Here is a 22466-nt window from a genome sequence, read left to right as displayed (position 1 = left end):
GCAAGTTTGAACGTCTGGCTCTATTTTCGTAATCTTCGAGCTTAGTTTGAAGTATTAAATTCTCTTTTTTTAATTGTTCCAATTCTGTTATATTTTCTTGGGTTGTAATTTCAATTTCATCCATTTTTATTTCTAAGGCTGCGGTGCGGTTTCCCAGCTCTCTTATTTCTTTGGTTAGACTTTTTGTTATTTGGTCTGAGGTTTGTTTTAAAGCCTTATGAAGCATCTTTTCAAATTGTAATAATATTACTGGGGATACTGAGGAGGCTTGTGGAGAAGTTTGTGAGAGGATTTGTTCTGTATCTGACACAAATGGAGAGTCTTGCTGTGACATTTTCTGTCTGTGAGAGCGCCCTGATGCTGTATCTTGTGAGGTGACTGGAGCTGCTTCAGCTGCAGTGAGTGCCTGTGAGCTCTTTGTGAGGTGATTTTTATTTCTGCCACGGCTTCCTCCCAGTACCATATATCCTGCCCAAACTTTCACAGTTTGTTCCCTGGGGCAAAAAGGTTCAAATGGATACCTTTTGAGCCTGCAGGCTCCTCTTTGCCCTTCTCTTCTCTCCTCAGCGGTGTGGAGCTCTAACAATGCATGTCTGCTCCGCTAGGCTCCGCCTCCTGCCCCCTACATTCCTTTTTTTTTTATATCTGCTGACAACAACATATTTGATGTTTCTGATTGCCAATTGAAGATGTCTACCATCTGACGGACTACCTGGTTTCTCCACAAACCTTCAGCTTTTGGGACACTAGTTGTCAAGACATTTCCTTTATTGCTTACACTTGGTTGTCCATCATTAGACGGACCATTTATTGATATTATCGTTGTTTTTTGTTTGAGATTTACCTTTTCATTTTCACCATCGTTTTGTTATTTTTTAGATTCACATGCTCAGATTTTTCACATGTTTATCTACATGTTTTTTCATTATTACCATTTCTTAACAATTTTCAGATTATCTAGCTGCTGCACACAGCTTCCATTAGCGCTACATTCATATTCACCCTGGAATTACAAGCATGACTTCCTCAGGCAGAGGCATGATGGGACTTGTAGTTCCTCAACAGCTGGAGGGCCACCAGTTTGAGACCCCTGGACTAGAGAGAGGAGGGGTTAAAGAGCAGGGAAGAGGTAGGGAATTCAAGGGAAAGAGAGAGAGAGAAAAAAAAATAGGGGGAGGTAAGCAGGAAGGAGAAGGGCCCCCCTAGGGAGGACCAATGCCACTGAAACTTACAGGCTGCAAATCGTCAACGGGGGGGTCACAGGTTGACTATCATTGTAGCATGAGGGTTTGTGAAAATTCTTAATAATAATCAATGCCAGTCACTCCATATGAATCTTTCTGTGCCCTCTGCTTATCTCTCTTAGAGTAATAGCCTGAGTGGAAAAGACAGGAATTTATTTTTTATTTTTATTCTCTTGAATATATACAGTACATACAGATTTGTCCAATCTGAAATTAAATGAATGATTGATGATTCTCTGGATTGGGTTGGGGGATTCTTTTCATAGCAGAGAGATATATGAAAACATTGCAGGAGAATCAAAAAGTGAAGAATAAGAGATCCTCCTGATTCATTCATTCCATCATTTATAGAAAGACCGCCCAGTAACTTGAGTGTAACTCTGTCCCTTTTTGTATTTTTTAGAGCAGACTTTCATTTCAGAACTCTTATAACTGTATATGGTAATGTGTGTATTTCTGTCTTCCATGAAAAGCTGCACATGTATTTGAGAAATGTTCATTACACTGACCCAATTGAAGGTGAGGTCTACTTTAATGAGAGAAGAGAAGTTCCATCCGATCTAATGTTACAAATATGGGTTTTTAATAATGATTCTTATTGTGGTAATTTCCACATCTCCACTATTCAAAGACCAGACTTTATGATTAAAACTTTTCCCAATATGAGTGATCCTGACTTCTGGAAAAAAGGCAAAGTAAGAAATTACTTGATTGTTTTCTTTTTATACCATTTGCTGAGTAGGATCTTAATTAGAATTTATAGAAAATGGTTTGTCCTATTTTAAGTAGCAAATATGGCTGTTCATGAGTCATTCTTGGAGTCGGTGAAGGTTATTGACAGCGGCAAATTTTTGCATGTGGAAAGTTTCTTATAAGGTATTTATTTTCAAAACCTGCAGAGCTCCTAGAGTTGTCCCCTTGATAAATGGTGCCTGATCTAATGTGTCCCAGAGCCATGACGAGTAACTATATGTACTGCAACCCTGAATACATTAAGGGAATGTCCTTCAAGTAGGGAATTTCTAGAGGTCTATCAGTGGCCCATCCTAGCCTTGGACATAGCTACATGAACTATATTCCAAACAGCCTGCTCCAGATGCATTGTCTGTAATGCCTCATATCTGTGGCCCTCCATGAGGTGGACCTCCGTAGAGGCAACTTTGACCTCTTGGGTGGCCAATTTTTCATCTTCCTATGCCCGGTTCTCCTATTTGTAACTGACCCATTATGTTTTTTTATCTTTAAGTGTAAGATCATGCTATATACTAAATGAATAATTTTACAAATACATAGTTACTTAGTAGGTGAGGTTGAAAAAAAGACACAAGTCCATCAAGTCCAACCTATGTGTGTGATTATGTGTCAGTATTACATTATGTATCCCTGTATGTTGCGGTCATTCAGGTGCTTATCTAATAGTTTCTTGAAGCTATCAATGCTCCCCGCTGAGACCACCGCCTGTGGAAGGGAATTCCACATACTTGCCGCTCTTACAGTAAAGAACCCTCTACGTAGTTTAAGGTTAAACCTCTTTTCTTCTAATTTTATTGAGTGGCCACGAGTCTTGTTAAACTCTCGTCTGCGGAAAAAGTTTTATCCCTATTGTGGGGTCACCAGTACGGTATTTGTATATTGAAATCATATCCCCTCTCAAGCGTCTCTTCTCCAGAGAGAATACAGCTCGCCTTGTTATTACCCCTGAAGAAAGGCATTCATAGCCAGAAACCTGTTGGGTACTCTGGAGTGCACTAAGTATCTGTACATGTATTCAATACTCATTTCTGTTATGTATGCTGTTTGTCTTTGCACAGAGAAAAGATTTTACTGTCATGGTGATGTTTAATATTTCTTTTGTAATACAATTATACATCTTTTTATATCATTGGTATTGTTGTCACCTCTAAAGTCCCTTTCCCAAGTGGGATCTTCTTTTGTTCTTACACTGTTGGGATGTTTGCGACACAACATCTGGTTTCTTTGATGGTGGATTTCCTTTCTCGATCTTATGTGACCAAACAGGGACACTTCTGCTAGAAAATACCAAATGGTGAACGTTGCGCTCAAAAAAGAAAAAAAAATATTTTTTGGTAGAGAGAAAAAGTGAATTATATCCAAAAAGAGCAGCCAGCATAAAAAAAGTTCTAATACAAACTCCAAAATATTAAAGGCATATAGGTGGATGTGGCGCTAAAGGTACTGTGTCAAAAAAAAAAACAAAATGTAAATTTGTGTCTAATATTCAGAAGTGGTGAAAAATTGAATATGTGAAAAAAGAAAACTAAAGCAGAATCCTCTATGTGGATAAGTGATATTACATAAATAGGTGGTCTTAGATAAACAAACAATTCGTAATAAGTGAGTAACAAATTATTTAAATAAATGACAAATGCTGTAACAAATAATTATAAATCCACAAACGTGATCAAAATAAATGAAATAAGTGTCCATAGAACATCACATGAAGCGGTGATTGCACTACACCCAGAGAGTGATGTAAATATATGTATAAGGCTTCTTTAAAGTCCCATTACATCAAGCAGGGCCGGACTGGCCTACCGGGATAGCGGGAGATTTCCCGGTAGGCTAGTTGCCTTGTGGCCGCTGTCAGCTAGGAGCTGTGAAGAGGAGGCGGGGCTGGCTGAGGAAATGAATTCTAGCAGCGGAGGGACAGAGGAGCACGTGGCTATCGTGCGGCAGGCAGGTCTGTGGTGTGCAGGAGGATAATTCAGGTGGGAGGGAGCATGGGCACTGTGTGTTTTCTGGGCAGTGGACTGATCATTTCTCGTAGTAGGTTTAGTAGGAAACCCACAGCCGCCAGCCAATAACGCTGCTTAGGGGAGTACAAGGGAGGACTTGCTTTTCTCCTCCCGTCCATCCATAGCCAATCAGCAGGCAGTGTAGCCCTTCCCGCTCACATTGACTGTAAGTGCTGGAGTGAGGCTGAATGGGGACGCCAGGAGGGAGATACAAGGAGGTATGACTACAATAATGCAAGTTCTCCAGGACACACAACTCTGGCTAAAAGGAAAAAACAGGATCATCTGGAGCACAGTAACATGTTGCTGGCCAGCTGCAGTGTATTCCAGATATCTATGTGATCAGGTAGTGTGCAGGTTACCGATCAGCCTCCCCTCAATCTTGTCTCCCTGGTTACTTTTTTTTATCTGCCTAACCTGACCTGCACATTGTCTGATCACACTGATAAGATCTCTGGAAGACACTGCAGCAGCATTCTATGAGACCGGGGACACATGGCTGTTAACCATTTCAGCTTATAATCAGCTATTTAGCCTGAGCTCTGTGCATGCTGCACAGATTGTTTGATGGTTTTTTTGTTTTTGAGGATTTACTGCTGGATCAGGCTAAAAGCTTCACAGACCTATTAAATGGTTACTGTCCTCATCTAATCTTGAGCAGTTCAGTGTTTGCAAGAAAATTTGTATTTTGGAAACTGGGTGTGATGTTTTCTTCTGTCACTTGGTTGTACTTTCAAAGGAAAATGACTGACTTGATCTTGCAGAGATGGTTTAAATAGAGTGGAGCAACCCTGCAATACTATATACTTGTACACTGAATTCAGCTTTAAATGCAGTCTCTGACCATCTCCTGAATCAATCATGTCTGCAATCCCTAACCGTCTCCTGTACTATGTCTGCAGTCTCTGATCATCTCCTGTACTATGTCTGCAGTCTCTGACCGTCTCCTGTACTATGTCTGCAGTCTCTGATCATCTCCTGTACTATGTCTGCAGTCTCTGACCATCTTTTGTATTATGTCTGCAGTCTCTGACCGTCTCCTGTACTATGTCTGCAGTCTCTGATCATCTCCTGTACTATGTCTGCAGTCTCTGACCGTCTCCTGTACTATGTCTGCAGTCTCTGACCGTCTCCTGTACTATGTCTGCAGTCTCTGACCATCTCCTGTACTATATGTGCAGTCTCTGACCATCTCCTGTACTATGTCTGCAGTCTCTGATCATCTCCTGTGCTATATCTATAGTCTATGACCATCTCCTGTACTATGTCTGCAGTCTCTGACCATCTCCTGTACTATATGTGCAGTCTCTGACCATCTCCTGTACTATATGTGCAGTCTCTGACCATCTCCTGTACTATATGTGCAGTCTCTGACCATCTCCTGTACTATATGTGCAGTCTCTGACCATCTCCTGTGCTATATGTGCAGTCTCTGACCATCTCCTGTACTATATGTGCAGTCTCTGACCATCTCCTGTACTATATGTGCAGTCTCTGACCATCTCCTGTACTATGTCTACAGTCTCTGACCATCTCCTGTACCATGTCTGCAGTCTCTGACCATCTCCTGTACCATGTCTGTAGTCTCTGACCATCTCCTGTACCATGTCTGCAGTCTCTGACCATCTCCTGTACTATGTCCGCAGTCTCTGACCATCTCCTGTACTATGTCTGCAGTCTCTGACCATCTCCTGTAGTATGTCTGCAGTCTCTGACCATCTCCTGTACTATGTATGCAGTCTCTGACCATCTCCTGTACTATGTCCGCAGTCTCTGACCATCTCCTGTACTATGTCTGCAGTCTCTGACCATCTCCTGTAGTATGTCTGCAGTCTCTGACCATCTCCTGTACTATGTATGCAGTCTCTGACCATCTCCTGTACTATGTATGCAGTCTCTGACCATCTCCTGTACTATGTCTGCAGTCTCTGACCATCTCCAGTACTATGTCTGCAGTCTCTGACCATCTCCTGTAGTATGTCTGCAATCTCTGACCATCTCCTGTACTATGTCTGCAGTCTATGACAATCTCCTGTAATGTGTCTGCAATCCCTGCAGGAGAGGACACACACATGATACACACACACACTGTATACACTTCCCCACCTGCCACAGCAGAAGTATATTACAGCCCCCAGTCCTGGACCAGTACAGAGGGAGAATGCTTTATGGTGGGCGCTATGGCCAAGGCACATTTCACATTGGAATCCACCCTCCCCCAAAAGACAATTATTCATTCGGTGCAATATACATATAGGTGTAAATACATACAGTGTATGTGTGTGTATAGATATAGAGGTGAGAGAGGGAAAAAAAACAAAGAGGAGGAGAAGGAATGAAAAGAGGGGGAGGAACAAAGAAAGCGGGTGAGAAAGAACATGACAGATGGATAGAGAGTGATATTTAGGGAAGAAGAGAACAAATAGAAAGAGTGGTACATCCTAAGAGGTACCATAAGGGTACCTTATGCTAAATATACTGTATGAGTGGAAGGGACTCGGAGTGCTAAATGTCCGCGGGTTAGTGGCGCAAATTACTTGCCTTGGGTGCGGACAACCAACGCTACGCCACTGGGGCTGCTATGAAATTATTTCCAGGGCTGGTTTTTATACCCAGTCCGGCCCTGACATCAAGGCATCCATACAGGTGTCAATTGTGGCATAGAGGTTGCAAAGAAGATCCCAATCTCCAAGAAGTGGTAATTTTCCAATGTGAGTGTATAATCTCCTTACCAGATATAATGACCACAACGGCGGTTACACCAAGCACAGGGATTTAGGTCTCCCAAAACCCAACAGTGGATATCTCCATCTTCTGGATCTTTAATTCTCGGAAACACAAGCAAGAAATGCACCCGTAGTGCAGTATATAAAAGATTTATTTGATAAACTAGATAAAATTGCACTTACGAGATAATGCTGAATAACGTGCGGTGTGTCAATATAAAATGTGGCGGCGTTTCCTCGGGCTTCCTCTGCCTGCTGCTCACTAAACCATCGATCTCCGTGGAGGAAAAACGTGATGATGTCAGAAACACACGCCCGCCCTACGCATTTTGTCACAACAGGACGTCTTCGGGGGATTGGCTGCTGTGAACTGCTCATCACGTAAATCTTTTAAATACTAGCGTGGCGCCATTTTAACTAAGGGCCGCCGCATGTAGAATGATGGAATGTATAGGTCAGCGCCATATTAACTAGTGGCGAACTGGCCATAACATGAGCAAGCCGAGGAAGCGGAAGTTATTGTGGCCATCTAGTGGTAAGTTTAAATGTTGCACTTAAATTGCAAAAAACATAAAAACAACTATGGTCATCTAGTGTTGAAATAGGATATTATTAAGCTAATGTTGACAGAAAAAATCGTAGCAAGAAGCAGGAGTTGGAAGCTGAGGAAGATGTAGAATTAATCAACTGTAAATGCACATCTACAATATATACCTATTGTGGTTTAACAGTCTAAGATGGCACATAAATTAATTATCCATAACAAATAAAAGTAAGTTAAATAAATAAAATAAATAAAATGATTATTTAAAAAGGACAGGAATAAAATAAATTATGCATTATTAATGAAACAATTAATATCCCATTCAACATTTAGGCCGTGGGGCACATAACTCTTCATTTCGTCTCGAGCCTGGAAATTGATCTAACTTTATTGACACCTCTCCAATCAGGTTTGATTTTGTCAATAGTGAAAAAAAGTGTTACCTTAAGTTTTTTATCATGATGTTTGGCATAATGTCTGGATAAATTGTGTTTGGTGAAACCATGTTTGATATTACCCACATGTTCATCCAGGCGGACATGCAATGCTCTTTTGGTACGTCCGATATATTGTTTGGAGCAAGGACATTGGATGAGATACATTACACATTCAGTGGAGCATGTAATGAAAGATTCTATATTATAGGATCTATTCGTTTGAGTGGATTGGAAATTTTCACATTTTCAGCCACTGAAAGAGTTGTTTCGGCAGATATTACACCTCCTACAAGGAAAGAACCCTGTCATAGTTTGAAAGAAAGATGTTGTTTTTGGAGGGTCAATGATATTAGGAGCAATGTTATGCCGCAAAGAGGGAGCACCTCTATAAATAACCACTGGTCGGTCAGGGATAACCGAACCTAGAATATTGTCATTCTTTAAGATATTCCAATATTTGTTAAAAAAATTTTAACTGAAAAATGTTGATTGGAATATCTTGTGATCATAGAAAAATTAAATTTACTATCCAGCAAATGAATAACTCTCTCTGGGCCATTTAGCATATTATTTCTATCCATTTCACCCACAGTTTTAATCGTCTCATCAATGGCTTTCTCCATGTAACCCTTATCCAAAAATCTCGCTTTTAAAACCAGAGCTTGCTGGAAGTAGTTTGAAAGGGAAGTACAGTTCCACCTAATTCTTTGAAATTGGCCCTTGGGGACCGCATTTAGCCAAGTTGGATGATGGCAACTTGATAAGGGTATGAAGGCATTGCGGTCTTTATCTTTAAAGTGAGTGGTAGTTGTTAAAATGCCATCTTTCACAGAAATATTGAGATCAAGAAAATGGATCTGTGTTTCACTCATTTGATATTGTAAAGAAATACCTCTATCGTTGGAGTTGAGTCCAACAAAAAAGGCTTCAAGTGAAAGTCGATCACCCTCCCAAAGGAGAAGTACATCATCGATGTACCTTCTCCAAAAACATAATTCACTCGGGGGGTTGGCATCAATGACCTCCCTTTCCCAATAGGCAATGAATAGATTCGCCAAGCTCGGAGCGAACTTGGCACCCATGGCAACATCACAGGTTTGTAGGAAAAACTTTCCTCCAAACCAAAAATAGTTGTGGCTTGTAGCAAACACTAGAAGGGTGATAATAAAATCTTTCTGCATGGTTGTTAAAGTGTGATCCTGATCTAGATAGAATTTCACTGCTTCCAAACCATGCTGATGGGATATGACGCAACGTCAGCGGTTGCCAAGATGTAACCCTCCCTCCATTCAAAATCACCCAACAGTTTAATAACTTGGGTAGTATCTTTTAAATATGACGGAGTTGTTACTACTAATGGTTGGAGGAATTCATCTACATATTTACCTATTCTAGCCATCACAGAATCTATGCCACTGATGATAGGGTGGCCTGGGGGGTTTTATAGATTCTTGTGAATTTTGGGCAGGTAATACATAACTGGTACCCTTGGAGCAGAGGGCACCAGGTATGCTTTTTCCTTTCTGTTAACAATACCAGTTTGAAAGCCATTGTTGACTATGGATAAAAGTTCTCTCTTGTACTTAGCAGTAGGATTTGAGGTCAATTGCTGATAAGTTGTATTATCAGAAAGGAGCCTGTCCATCTCCCTCTTATAATCCTCTTTATTTAAAATGACAACACCACCGCCTTTGTCTGCTGGGCGGATAACGATATCATTGCGTGCGCAGATCTGTTTCATGCTTGATAGGAAGTTGTTATTGTCTCTGAATTTAGGTATTTTAAGAGCTATTAGATCCTTAATAACCATCTCCTTAAAGATTTGTATTGACGGAGCAACAAAACCAGGGGGATTAAATAACGGAGGGTTTGACAATTTAGTATGCTGAATAAGGGTCGTGTTACTAACCTGTACTTGGGAGGGAGCAGCAACTTCATGGATATTAGTCTGAGAGTTAACCGCGGGCATCAAATTGCTACCTAGAGGGGCACTGGCAGCAATCCGATTAGTCCGATTACCTAGGGTGTTAAGTAAAAAATGTCTTTTATGTTAATCTTACGAATAAATTTGTGGACATCAATAAATATCTCAAACTTATTGAGTCTGCGAGGAGGGGCAAATTTCAGTCCATAATTAAGAATTTTTTGCTCACCTTCTGATAGTTGAGCAGAGCTTAAGTTGAAAAGCCTCTGACTCCTCTCTTTCCTCGTGACCCCTTTTGTTTCTGTTGTCGTTCATGGGAAAAAAACGAGAGGGTTCCATTCTCCCAAAATCCACGGGGGGATCTTGTGGATCTTGTCTGTATCTTAATGAGTAATCCACAGATTGGTTGGGATGTCTGGAGATAACAGGTCCTACTTCATAGTTGTCATCCCTGTAATAGGAAAGAGGAGCATATCTGTTTTGAAGGGGGATATGATAATCTCTAGGGGTCTGCCTGTTAGAGTTAGCTCCATATTGATTCATATAGTCCCTAGGAGTCTGCCTGTTGAAGTTAGCTCCATATTGATTCATATAGTCCCTAGGAGTCTGCCTGTTGAAGTTAGCTCCATTTTGATTAGAATAGACAGAGGGATCTCCTCTATACTCATTATAGCTTCTATAATTGTTTCTATGCGGTGTTCTTTGCTGTTGATAGGTTCCCCTGTTGGTAACAGCACCAGATGAGCTATTGTGCCGGGGTTGTTGACGAAAATTTTCATGTACATTTTTAAATTTATTTTTATTTTTATGAACTTTAGCTTTGAGAGGGGTAGGTTCCCTCCAATTATTGAGAGCTTTTTGGTCCACCAGTCCATTATTTGTTCCTCTCAGTTTGAGGTAAATCTCCTGCTAACCTATTAGGGAGCAAGGGAGGGAGGGGTTGTGTAGGCATGGAAGGTCAATGGTCAACATTAACTTCCATGGGATTGTCAGCTACAATCTGCCATTTGAAAACTGCCTTACTAAAGTAGTTGGCCAAATCTCGGCTATATTTTTTATTTTTTTTGATTTTCTGATCAGAGTCTTCTTTTTCAAGAAAAAGTCTTAGTTGATCAGACTTTTGTTTGTAAACGTCTTGATCCTTAAAAGGACCTAGTTTATTTTTAACCAGGGTAATTTCTTCATTAAGAGATTTTAGTTTATTATGTTTTTTGGCCAGTAGAAATTGCAAAAAGCTGACCCCAGTGTCAATAAAATACACAAACCAACCTTTTAGATCATTTTCACCCTTTTGGGGGTTCACTTCCCATCTTAAGCTATGGGGTACCATTTTCTGTGTAACATATTGTTCAAGATAAGCTACATCCCAATTAGTATGTAGTTCAGAGACTAATAAATTCTTGAGCCTAAGAAACAAGCCGCTTATTTCATCGGACTGTTCAAAATTCCCATCAAAAACACCATCAATGTTAATGTTATGCTGGGACCTAAAATCAAAAATATCCATATTGATTTATTCAGCTGCAACATATGTATATAGAATGCCAAATAGAAAATACCAAATTGTGAATATTGCGCTCGATAAAGAAAAAAAAAATATTTTTTGGTAGAAAGAAAAAGTGAATTATATCCAAAAAGAGCAGCCAGCATCAAAGTTCTAATGCCCCGTACACACGGTCGGACATTGATCGGACATTCCGACAACAAAATCCTAGGATTTTTTCCGACAGATGTTGGCTCAAACTTGTCTTGCATACACACGGTCACACAAAGTTGTCGGAAAATCCGATCGTTCTAAACGCGGTGACGTAAAACACGTACGTCGGAACTATAAACGGGGCAGTGGCCAATAGCTTTCATCTTTTTATTTATTCTGAGCATGCGTGGCACTTTGTCCATCGGATTTGTGTACACATGATCGGAATTTCCGACAACGGATTTTGTTGTCAGAAAATTTTATATCCTGCTCTCAAACTTTGTGTGTCGGAAAATCCGATGGAAAATGTGTGATGGAGCCTACACATGGTCGGAATTTCCGACAACAAGGTCCTATCACACATTTTCCGTCGGAAAATCCGACCGTGTGTACGGGGCATAATACAAACTCCAAAATATTAAAGGCATATAGGTGGATGCGGCGCTAAATGTACTGTGACCAAAAAAAACCAAAATGTAAATTTGTGTCTAATATTCAGAAGTGGTGAAAAATTGAATATGTGAAAACTAAAGCAGTCCTAAACTAAAGAGTCCTCTATGTGGATAAGTGATATTACATAAATAGGTGGTCTTAGATAAACAATTCGTAATAATTGAGTAACACATTATTTAAATAAATGACAAATGCTGTAACAATTAATTATAAATAAATGAATTAAGTGTCCATAGAACATCACATGAAGCGGTGATTGCACTACACCCAGAGAGTGATGTAAATATATGTATAAGGCTTCTGCTAGTTGGTGACAGATTATATACAGTGACATTAGAAGGTGTGCCAGTTGGGAGATATTATTGGGTGTGACAGTTGATAACACATTGTATCCAGTAACATCATTAATTATGACTGTTGGTGGGAGATTCTAAACAGTGACTGATGTCATTCTGTTATAGATAGAGATACAGGGTTACAGTGACTGGTGAGAGCCAACCTGCCATGAACCTAGTGCCACCAGCAGTGGGGGACTTCAACATGGTTATGTGCAGAATATGGAGTTATAGGAAGATCAGTGACAGAACACATGCAGAGAAGCTTGTGTTGAGCAAGACCAAAAAGGGAGGACTGTACATTAGAGCCCTTTCACACTGGGGTGGTTTGCAGGCGCTATTGTGCTAATAATAGGGCCTGCAAACTGACCCAAAAGTGCAGCTGCTTTCATTCCAGTGTGAAAGCCCAGAGGGCTTTCACACTGGAGCGATGCGCTGGCAGGACGGTAAAAAAAGTCCTGCCAGCAGCATCTTCGGAGCGGTGAAGGAGCGGAGTGTATACCGCTCCTTTACCGCTCCTGCCCATTGAAATCAATGGGACGGCGCGGCTATACCGCCGGCAAAGCGCCTCTGAAGAGGCGCTTTGCGGTGGTATTTAACCCTTTCTCGGCCACTAGCAGGAGGTAAAACCGCCCCACTAGCGACCACATACCGATGGTAAAATGCCGCTAATAATAGCGGCGTTTTACCGCTGACGCCGCCCCCCGCCCCAGTGTGAAAGGGCTCTTAGACACGTGCAATTTGTTTAGTTCTGAAGTTGTTTGTCAATGAAGTTCGGTAAATTCGTTAATTCGGAAATATTCAAATTAACGAAAACCCATTGAATTCCTTTTTCCAAAAACGAAAATTCGAAAATTCAGAAATTCGGAAATTATAAATTTGAAAATTTGAAAAACACACTTTTTATTATTATTATTTAGTTACGTCCCATTCATTTAGATGTGGCATTTGTTATTTTGGTTAATTCGTAACTTTGGATAAATTTGTGCTCCTTACATTCACCAATACCTATAATTTAATAGTTAGTTATTATTAGTTACTGTAGTTAGTTATTATTTTGGATTTTAACATTTTCTAATTTTTGGTCGTATTTTCGGATATTCGAATATTTGAATTTCGGATTTTCGAATTCTGGTTTTTCTACGAGTTATCGAAATAACGAATACCACATTTAAACAAAAGGAACATAACAAATTTAAATTTTTGAAAAAGTTACAAATTTAAAATAACAAATTTTGACCATAACTCATAAAAAACATGTTATTATTTATTATTATTCATTTGTTGCGTTCCATTCAGTTAGATGCGGCATTCATTATTCTGCATAATTCGTAACTTCGGATAAATTAGTTTTCATTATGTAACAACCAAATTTCAAAGGAAATTCCAATACCTATAATTTAATAGTTAGTTATTATTAGTTAGTTAGTTCTTATTTCGGATTTTCAAATTTGCGGCTTTTCGAATTTTCGTTCTTACTTTTGAATTTCGGATTTTTGAATTTCGAATTTTTCTGAATTATTGAAATAAGGAATACTGCATCTAAACGAATGTAAGTTACAGATTCATTCAAAATAAAGAATTTTGATCATAACAAATGACCCGAAAAATGAAAAAAACAAAACAAAAACGAATGAAACGAAAATGAACACATTTTTCGGCAGTGCACATGTCTACTGTACATTTGCTGCCTTTCCTGGTGACCGAGGCTGAATGCAGGTTTAAGGCTGAGTTCACACCTATGCGAATTGGATGCGGTTTTCGCCGCATCCAATTTGCATAGCAGGAGAATGTGACCAGCTCCTTATGGAGTCGGTTCACATGTCTCCGGGGCGGCTGCGGAGAGCACTGCACAGAAACGCTGTGCGTCATTGCCTCCATTTCAGGGCAAAATTCAGGCAATGATTATGCCCTGATTCGTACCTGAAACTGAGACAGGTTGGTGACATCACATTAAAAAAAAATAATAAAACAATGTCCCCTGATGCAGATCCATTGTCAATCATGATGTCACCGCCAGTGACAAATGCACACCGCCCACTGCAGACTCCACCGTTTGACAGTTCTTATATAGGTAAGGGGGGCTTCCAGATTCTGATAAGCCCCATGCCTGCAGACCCCCACAATCCCAGCCAAGGGTTGTTGGGAAGAGGCCCTTGTCCCCATCAATATAGGAAAAAGGTGCTTTGGGATAGGGGGGCAGAGCCCCCACCTCAAAGCACCCTCCCACGTTGAGGGCATGTGGCCTGGTATGGTTCAAGCCGGGCTGCATGTTTGCATAAGGGTCTGGTATAGATTTTGGGGGAACCCCACGCTGTTATTTTTTTCATTTTGGCATGGGGTTTACCTACCGGACCCAAAGGGTTTTTTTTAAATATTTTTGCATTACCATCAATGGTATTGTATTTCTGGCAATCTAGCCACTTCAGCCCCGGAAGGTTTTACCCCCTTCCTGACCAGAGCACTTTTTACAATTCGGCACTGCGTCGCTTTAACTGCTAATTGCGCGGTCATGCAATGCTGTACCCAAACGAAATTTGCGTCCTTTTCTTCCCACAAATAGAGCTTTCTTTTGATAGTATTTGATCACCTCTGCCGTTTTAATTTTTTGCGCTATACACGGAAAAAGACCGAAAATTTTGAAAAAAAATGATATTTTCTACTTTTTGTTCTAAAAAAAATCCAATAAACTCAATTTTAGTCATACATTTAGGCCAAAATGTATTCGGCCACATGTCTTTGGTAAAAAAAATGTCAATAAGTGTATATTTATTGGTTTGCGCAAAAGTTATAGCGTCTACAAACTAGGGTACATTTTCTGGAATTTACACAGCCTTTAATTTATGACTGCCTATGTCGTTTCTTGAGGTGCTAAAATGGCAGGGCAGTACAAAACCCCCACAAATGACCCCATTTTGGAAAGTAGACACCCCAAGGAATTTGCTGAGAGGCATGTTGAGCCCATTGAATATTCATTTTTTTTGTCCCAAGTGATTGAATAATGACAAAAAAAAAAAAAAAAATTACAAAAAGTTGTCACTAAATGATATATTGCTCACACAGGCCATGGGCATATGTGGAATTGCACCCCAAAATACATTCTGCTGCTTCTCCTGAGTATGGGGATACCACATGTGTGGGACTTTTTGGGAGCCTAGCCGCGTACGGGGCCCCGAAAACCAATCACTGCCTTCAGGATTTCTAAGGGCGTACATTTTTGATTTTACTCCTCACTACCTATCACAGTTTTGAAGGCCATAAAATGCCCAGATGACATAAAACCCCCCCAAATGACCCCATTTTGGAAAGTAGACACCCCAAGCTATTTGCTTTGAGGCATGTTGAGTCCATGGAATGTTTTATATTTTGACACAAGTTGCGGGAAAGTGACAAATTTTTTTTTTTTTTTTTTTTTTTTGCACAAAGTTGTCACTAAATGATATATTGCTCACACAGGCCATGGGCATATGTGGAATTGCACCCCAAAATACATTTAGCTGCTTCTCCTGAGTATGGGGATACCACATGTGTGGGACTTTTTGGGAGCCTAGCCGCGTACGGGACCCCGAAAACCAATCACCACCTTCAGGATTTCTAAGGGCGTACATTTTTGATTTTACTCCTCACTGCCTATCACAGTTTCGGAGGCCATGGAATGCCCAGGTGGCACAAACCCCCCCCAAATGACCCCATTTTGGAAAGTAGACACCCCAAGCTATTTGCTGAGAGGCATGGTGAGTATTTTGCAGCTCTCATTTGTTTTTGAAAATAAAGAAAGACGAGAAAAAAAATTTTTTTTTTTCTTTTTTCAATTTTCAAAACTTTGTGACAAAAAGTGAGGTCTGCAAAATACTCACTATACCTCTCATCAAATAGCTTGGGGTGTCTACTTTCCAAAATGGGGTCATTTGGGGGGGTTTTTTGCAACCTGGGCATTCCATGGCCTCCGAAACTGTGATAGGCAGTGAAGAGTGAAATCAAAAATTTACGGCCTTAGAAAGCCTGAAGGCGGTGCTTGGTTTTCAGGGTCCCGTACGCGGCTAGGCTCCCAAAAAGTCTCACACATGTGGTATCCCCGTACTCAGGAGAAGCAGCAGAATGTATTTTGGGGTGTAATTTCACATATTCCCATGGCATGTTTGAGCAATATATCATTTAGTGACAACTTTGCGCAAAAAAAAATAAAAAAAATAAAAAATTGTCTCTTTCCCGCAACTTGTGTCACAATATAAATTATTCCATGGACTCAACATGACTCTCAGCAAATAGCTTGGGGTGTCTACTTTCCAAAATGGGGTCATTTGGGGGGGTTTTGAACTGTCCTGGCATTTTATGCACAACATCTAGAAGCTTATGTCACACATCACCCACTCTTCTAACCACTTGAAGACAAAGCCCTTTCTGACACTTATTGTTTACATAAAAAAATAATTTTTTTTTGCAAGAAAATTACTTTGAACCCCCAAACATTATATATTTTTTTTAAAGCAAATGCCCTACAGATTAAAATGGTGGGTGTTTCATTTTTTTTTTTCACACAGTATTTGCGCAGCGATTTTTCAAACGCATTTTTTGGGGAAAAAACACACTTTTTTACATTTTAATGCACTAAAACACACTATATTGCCCAAATGTTTGATGAAATAAAAAAGATGATCTTAGGCCGAGTACATGGATACCAAACATGACATGCTTTAAAATTGCGCACAAACGTGCAGTGGCGACAAACTAAATACATTTTTAAAAGCCTTTAAAAGCCTTTACAGGTTACCACTTTAGATTTACAGAGGAGGTCTACTGCTAAACTTACTGCCCTCGATCTGACCTTCGCGGCGATACCTCACATGCATGGTGCAATTGCTGTTTACATTTGACGCCAGACCGACGCTTGCGTTCGCCTAAGCGCGAGAGCAGGGGGGACAGGGGTGCTTTTTTTTTTTTTTTTTTTTTCTTTATTATTATTATTTTTTTATCTTATTTTTAAACTGTTCCTTTCATTTTTTTTTTTTTTTAATAATTTTTATTGTTATCTCAGGGAATGTAAATATCCCCTATCATAGCAATAGGTAGTGACAGGTACTCTTTTTTGCAAAAATTGGGGTCTATTAGACCCTAGATTTCTCCTCTGCCCTCAAAGCATCTGACCACACCAAGATCGGTGTGATAAAATGCTTTCCCAATTTCCCAATGGCGCTGTTTACATCCGGCGAAATCTAAGTCATAAAATGCTCGTAGCTTCCGGTTTCTTAGGCCATAGAGATGTTTGGAGCCACTCTGGTCTCTGATCAGCTCTATGGTCAGCTGGCTGAATCACCGGCTGCATTTTCAGGTTCCCTGTTGAGACAGGAGAGCCAGAGAAAAACACGGAAGACGTTGGGGGGGGGAGGGGCATTCCCTCCCACTGCTTGTAAAAGCAGTCTAGAGGCTAATTAGCCGCTAGGATTGCTTTTACATGAAAGCCGACCGCTGGCTGAAAAGAATGATACCAAGATGATACCTAAACCTGCAGGCATCATTCTGGTATAACCACTCAAAGTCGTGAATGGCGTACCTGAAGACAAAAAAATGGTTAACAATAAAGCACAGTAAACGGTAAGGTATAAAAAATTGCATACCTGAAAAGCAAACATGATAAAACATAACAACAATAAAACATTGCAGAATAGAATACAGTAAAAAAGAACAGAACAAGAGAGAGAGAATAGAGAGAGAAAGAACAATAAAACGACAACTATTTTTTTTTTATTTTATATTTTTGTATGTTTTTTTTTTTTTTTTTTTACACTTTTTTTTGTAACTAACTTTTATAACTGTAACCGGTTCCAGGTTCGGGTCTCTCAAAATGCGATGGCATCTTGGGAGACCCTGTGAAAGTGTGTCCTAGTCTGTGCAATGCTGTACCCTACGCTAATACTCAACTAGTGTATGGTAGCGTTCAAAACATTCACCAATGCAAAGACCAGGATTGTCAGGACAGGAGGGACAATAATAGCGGGTGTCACGTCTATATCCGCGCTTCCTGCAGACACAACATCTTTTTTGGGGGTTCGTTGGGTAGGGGTACTCGGGAGGACATAAAGAAAATGCCTCTCATGCAGCCAACTGCATTTGGTTGGGGATGTGAATGGGGGAAGTACGGGCGCTGCAGAAGCGGTGGGTTCCCAATTAGGATTGGCGAATGCAGCAGGAAGGGCACTATGGGCACGACGGGCCTGTGTTTGTCTTCTTGGTGGCAGTGGGACACTACTTGTGCTTGCCACCTCACCAGCTTGAAATGCACTTATAGGACTCGCCACGTCACCAAGTGTTACTGCAGTGCTGGTTTGACTACGACCGGGGTGTACTAGGCCGCTGGTGCTTGCCAGTTCACCAAAACGCTACCAAAAAAACTGTTAGCGATCGCAGGGATCAGGCCTGACTCTGCGAACGCTGCAGTTATGCGTTTAGTGTTTTGTAAGTGTCAGTGATCGATCGATACTGCACTTGGGTGGGCTGGGCTGGGCCGGGCGGAGGGGCAAAACGCAGGTGCTAGCAGGTATCTGGGCTGATCCCGCTAACACTGCGTTTGTGGGAACCCTAAACTGCTGGGGACGCTAGTATAGATCTGATCGGATCAGATATTGATCAGTTCAGATACTATACCACTAAGGGAGGCGTATGCTGCGTGCGTGGGTGTTAGCGGTACTGGTGCTAACCTGACGCTGCCTGGGGCTGGTGCTTGCCAGTTCACCAAAACGCTACCAAAAAAACTGTTAGCGATCGCAGGAATCAGGCCTGACTCTGCGAACGCTGCAGTTATGCGTTTAGTGTTTTGTAAGTGTCAGTGATCGATCGATACTGCACTTGGGTGGGCTGGGCTGGGCCGGGCGGAGGGGCAAAACGCAGGTGCTAGCAGGTATCTGGGCTGATCCCGCTAACACTGCGTTTGTGGGAACCCTAAACTGCTGGGGATGCTAGTATAGATCTGATCGGATCAGATATTGATCCGATCAGATACTATAGCACTAAGGGAGGCGTATGCTGCGTGCGTGGGTGTTAGCGCTACTGGCACTAACCTGACGCTGCCTGGGGCTGGTGCTTGCCAGTTCACCAAAACGCTACCAAAAAAACTGTTAGCGATCGCAGGGATCAGGCCTGACTATGCGAACGCTGCAGTTATGCGTTTAGTGTTTTGTAAGTGACAGTGATCGATCGATACTGCACTTGGGTGGGCCGGGCGGAGGGGCAAAACGCAGGTGCTAGCAGGTATCTGGGCTGATCCCGCTAACACTGCGTTTTCGGGAACCCTAAACTGCTGGGGACGCTAGTATAGATCTGATTGGATCAGATATTGATCCGTACAGATACTATACCACTAAGGGAGGCGTATGCTGCGTGCGTGGGTGTTAGCGGTACTGGCGCTAATCTGACGCTGCCTGGGGTGACGCATATCACCGCCGGGCGATCGGGGGGCTAAACCTTTATTCGGTAATAAACGGCGGGTGCCCTGACACTATAAAAAATAAACGAACTAACCAGCGTCACTCGTAACAGTTATACGGTGATCAGTGGTGAAAGGGTTAACTAGGGGGCAATCAAGGGGTTAAAACCTTTATTAGATAGTATATGGGGGTCCCTGACGCTATAAAACGCTGACGGCGAACCTAAATATTTACGTTCCTAACTAGCGTCACCAGCGACACTAATACAGCGATCAGAAAAATGATCGCTTAGTGACACTGGTGACAGGGGGTGATCAAGGGGTTAAAACTTTATTAGGGGGGGTTAGGGGGGTATCCTAGACCTAAAAGGGGGTAATATTCACTGCCCTAACACTGTAACTGTCACAAACTGACACTATGCAGTAATCAGAAAAAAAAAAAAAAAAATACTGCTAATGTCAGTTTGTGACAGGGGGGGGTGATCGGGGGGGATCGGGGGGCGATCGGGGGGGGATCGGGGGTGTAAGGTATGCCTGGCATGTTCTACTGTGTGTGTTTGTGTTGTGTGCACTTACATGTCTTCTCTCCTCGGCGCTGGGACGGAAACTGCCAGACCGAGGAGAGATGACATCACATCCTCTGCCTGTGTGAAACTACACACAGGCAGGGGAGGATTCCTATTGGCTGGGAGCGATCGCGAGGGGGGGGCCACGATCGGATGGTCTCCCCCTCGCCTCCCGACGCTCCTAGTCAGATGCCGACCGCCGGTGGCACCGGGGGGGGTCCGATGGGACCCCCCGCCCGCGGGAGGCAGATCACGTACAGGTACGTGATTCTGCCTGCCCGTGCCATTCTGCCGACGTATATATACGTTAGGCGGTCGGCAAGTGGTTAAATGTAATTTTTTCCCTTTATAATAGCCAGTTTTGCTGCAGCAGGTTGTATACTGTACATGGTACAGATGTGCCACTTCACAGGCAAACTACGGGGACCCCTCCCCCAGGCACTATATTTAAATGGATTGTTTTTATTTTTATTGCATCACTTTAAGCATAATTAAAAACACTGCTCCTGTAAAAATGATCTTTTAAAAAAATGTTTTTTGCATTGATATATGTCCCCCAGGGCAGTACCCGGGCCCCCATACCACTTTTATGGCCAAAGATTTGCATATAAGCCTTCAAAATGGGGACTTTTTATTTTTTAAGTTCTGGTCCCATAGACTGTAATAGAGTTTGCGACTCGGGTCAGAACTTTTTTCATGTTCAGGAGCTCTGGTGCGAACTGAACAGGGGGGTGTTCGGCCAATCTATGGATTTGACCCTTCCATCTTATAAACAAACCGCCAGATCTGTGCTGTGATTTGCTATAGCAAAAGTTTGTCAGCAGGTTTCATTCATTGATCTTTACCCTAAACCTGCTGATCAGCTGTAGCGAATCACAGCACAGTCTCTGTCAATGTTTGTAAACACAGACACTGGATCTGATTGGATCTCCTCTCTCTGAGCCCTTTTTGGTTGACAGAGAGAAGAAAGCAGTTTCTGTGTGATTGAAAGAAGCACATATACACTTGCATACTCCTAGTGAGGCACTTTTTTAACCCTTTGATTGCCATCCAGTTATCCTTTGATTACCCTGTTACAGTGTCATTAGTACAGTGTACTGCATATTTTATCTGATTGCTGTATTAGTGTCACAGGCAACTTCAGATAGTATCAGTTAGTGTCCCTCCCAGCTAGTGTCAGATTTTGCCATCCACAGTTAACCCCTTGATTGGCAGCAACACTATTACAGTCACACTGTAACCGCCATTACTAGTATAGTGTCTGAAAGGATGTGTACCTTGATCATGATCGGAACTATACTAGCGTTCCAAATAGTATAGTGTGCCCAAAACTGAAGTTTGGTTTTTACCAAAGACGTGTAGCAGAATACATTTTGGCTTAAATTTATAAAGAAATTAGATTTTTCAGGAAATGTTTCATAATAGAAAGTAGAAAATATACATTTTCTAAAAATGGAAGACTTTTCAATTTATATAATAAAAAATAAAAACCCAGTGGTGATCAAATACCACCAAAAGAAAGCTCTATTTGTGTTAGAAAGCTCTATTTGTGTTTTAAAAAAATATATATAAATTTAATTTGCGTACAATGTTGCAAGAAAAAGCAATTGGCAGTTAAAATAGCACAGTGCTAAATAGCAAAAAAATGGTCTAGTCATGAAGGGGATAAAACCTTCCAGAGGTTAAGTGGTTAAAGTACAACTAAAGGCTTTTCCTCTTTTATTGCATTTTGGATAGACCAGTGATGATGAACCTTGGCACCCCAGATGTTTTGGAACTACATTTCCCATGATGTTCATGTACTCTGCAGTGTAGTTTAGCATCATGGGAAATGTAGTTCCAAAACATCTGGGGTTCGCCATCACTGGGATAGAGTATAGGAGGGTTAAAACCTCTGTCAATTCTATTTTTGCCATCTCTGTCCCATTGAAGAGATTTCACTTCCTGTCCCATCCCCAAAATAGGAAGTGAGAGGAAATCCTTCCAAAGTGAGTGAATCCTTGATTGTCACCATGGTCACCAGTAGGGATGAGCCGAATACCAACCAGTTTGGTTCGCAGCAGAATATGCGAGCAGTCAAAAAAATTGTGCAAACACCATTAAAGTCTATAGGACACGAATGTGAAAAATCAAAAGTGCTAATTTTAAAGGCTTATATGCAAGTTATTGCCATAAAAAGGACCTGCCCCAGGGGATGTGTATCAATGCAAAAAAAAAAAAAAAGTTTTTAAAAACTGACGTTTTTTCAGGAGCAGAGATTTTATTAATGCTTAAAGTGAAAAAAGGAAAATGTTATATTCCTTTAAAGCTGAGATCCACCCAAAAATTTAACTTCCACTTTAAGGGAAGGTGATCCCTTGACATG

At 41.3% G+C, this 22466-nt stretch overlaps 1 protein-coding gene across 1 annotated transcript in view; it reads left to right on the top strand.

Moving 5' to 3' along the window:
- LOC141130738 (vomeronasal type-2 receptor 116-like) overlaps positions 1-22466 on the top strand; it is a 75404-nt gene that overhangs the window by 40906 nt on the left and 12032 nt on the right. Inside the window, exon 2 of the mRNA XM_073618158.1 lies at positions 1718-1939. Coding sequence (XP_073474259.1) covers positions 1718-1939 — 222 coding nt within the window. The remainder of the gene's footprint in view (positions 1-1717; positions 1940-22466) is intronic.

The sequence above is a fragment of the Aquarana catesbeiana genome, linkage group LG01, assembly GCF_042186555.1.
Source record: "Aquarana catesbeiana isolate 2022-GZ linkage group LG01, ASM4218655v1, whole genome shotgun sequence".
NCBI classification, from domain to species: domain Eukaryota; kingdom Metazoa; phylum Chordata; class Amphibia; order Anura; family Ranidae; genus Aquarana; species Aquarana catesbeiana.
This window is presented reverse-complemented; position numbering and strand designations above follow the sequence as displayed.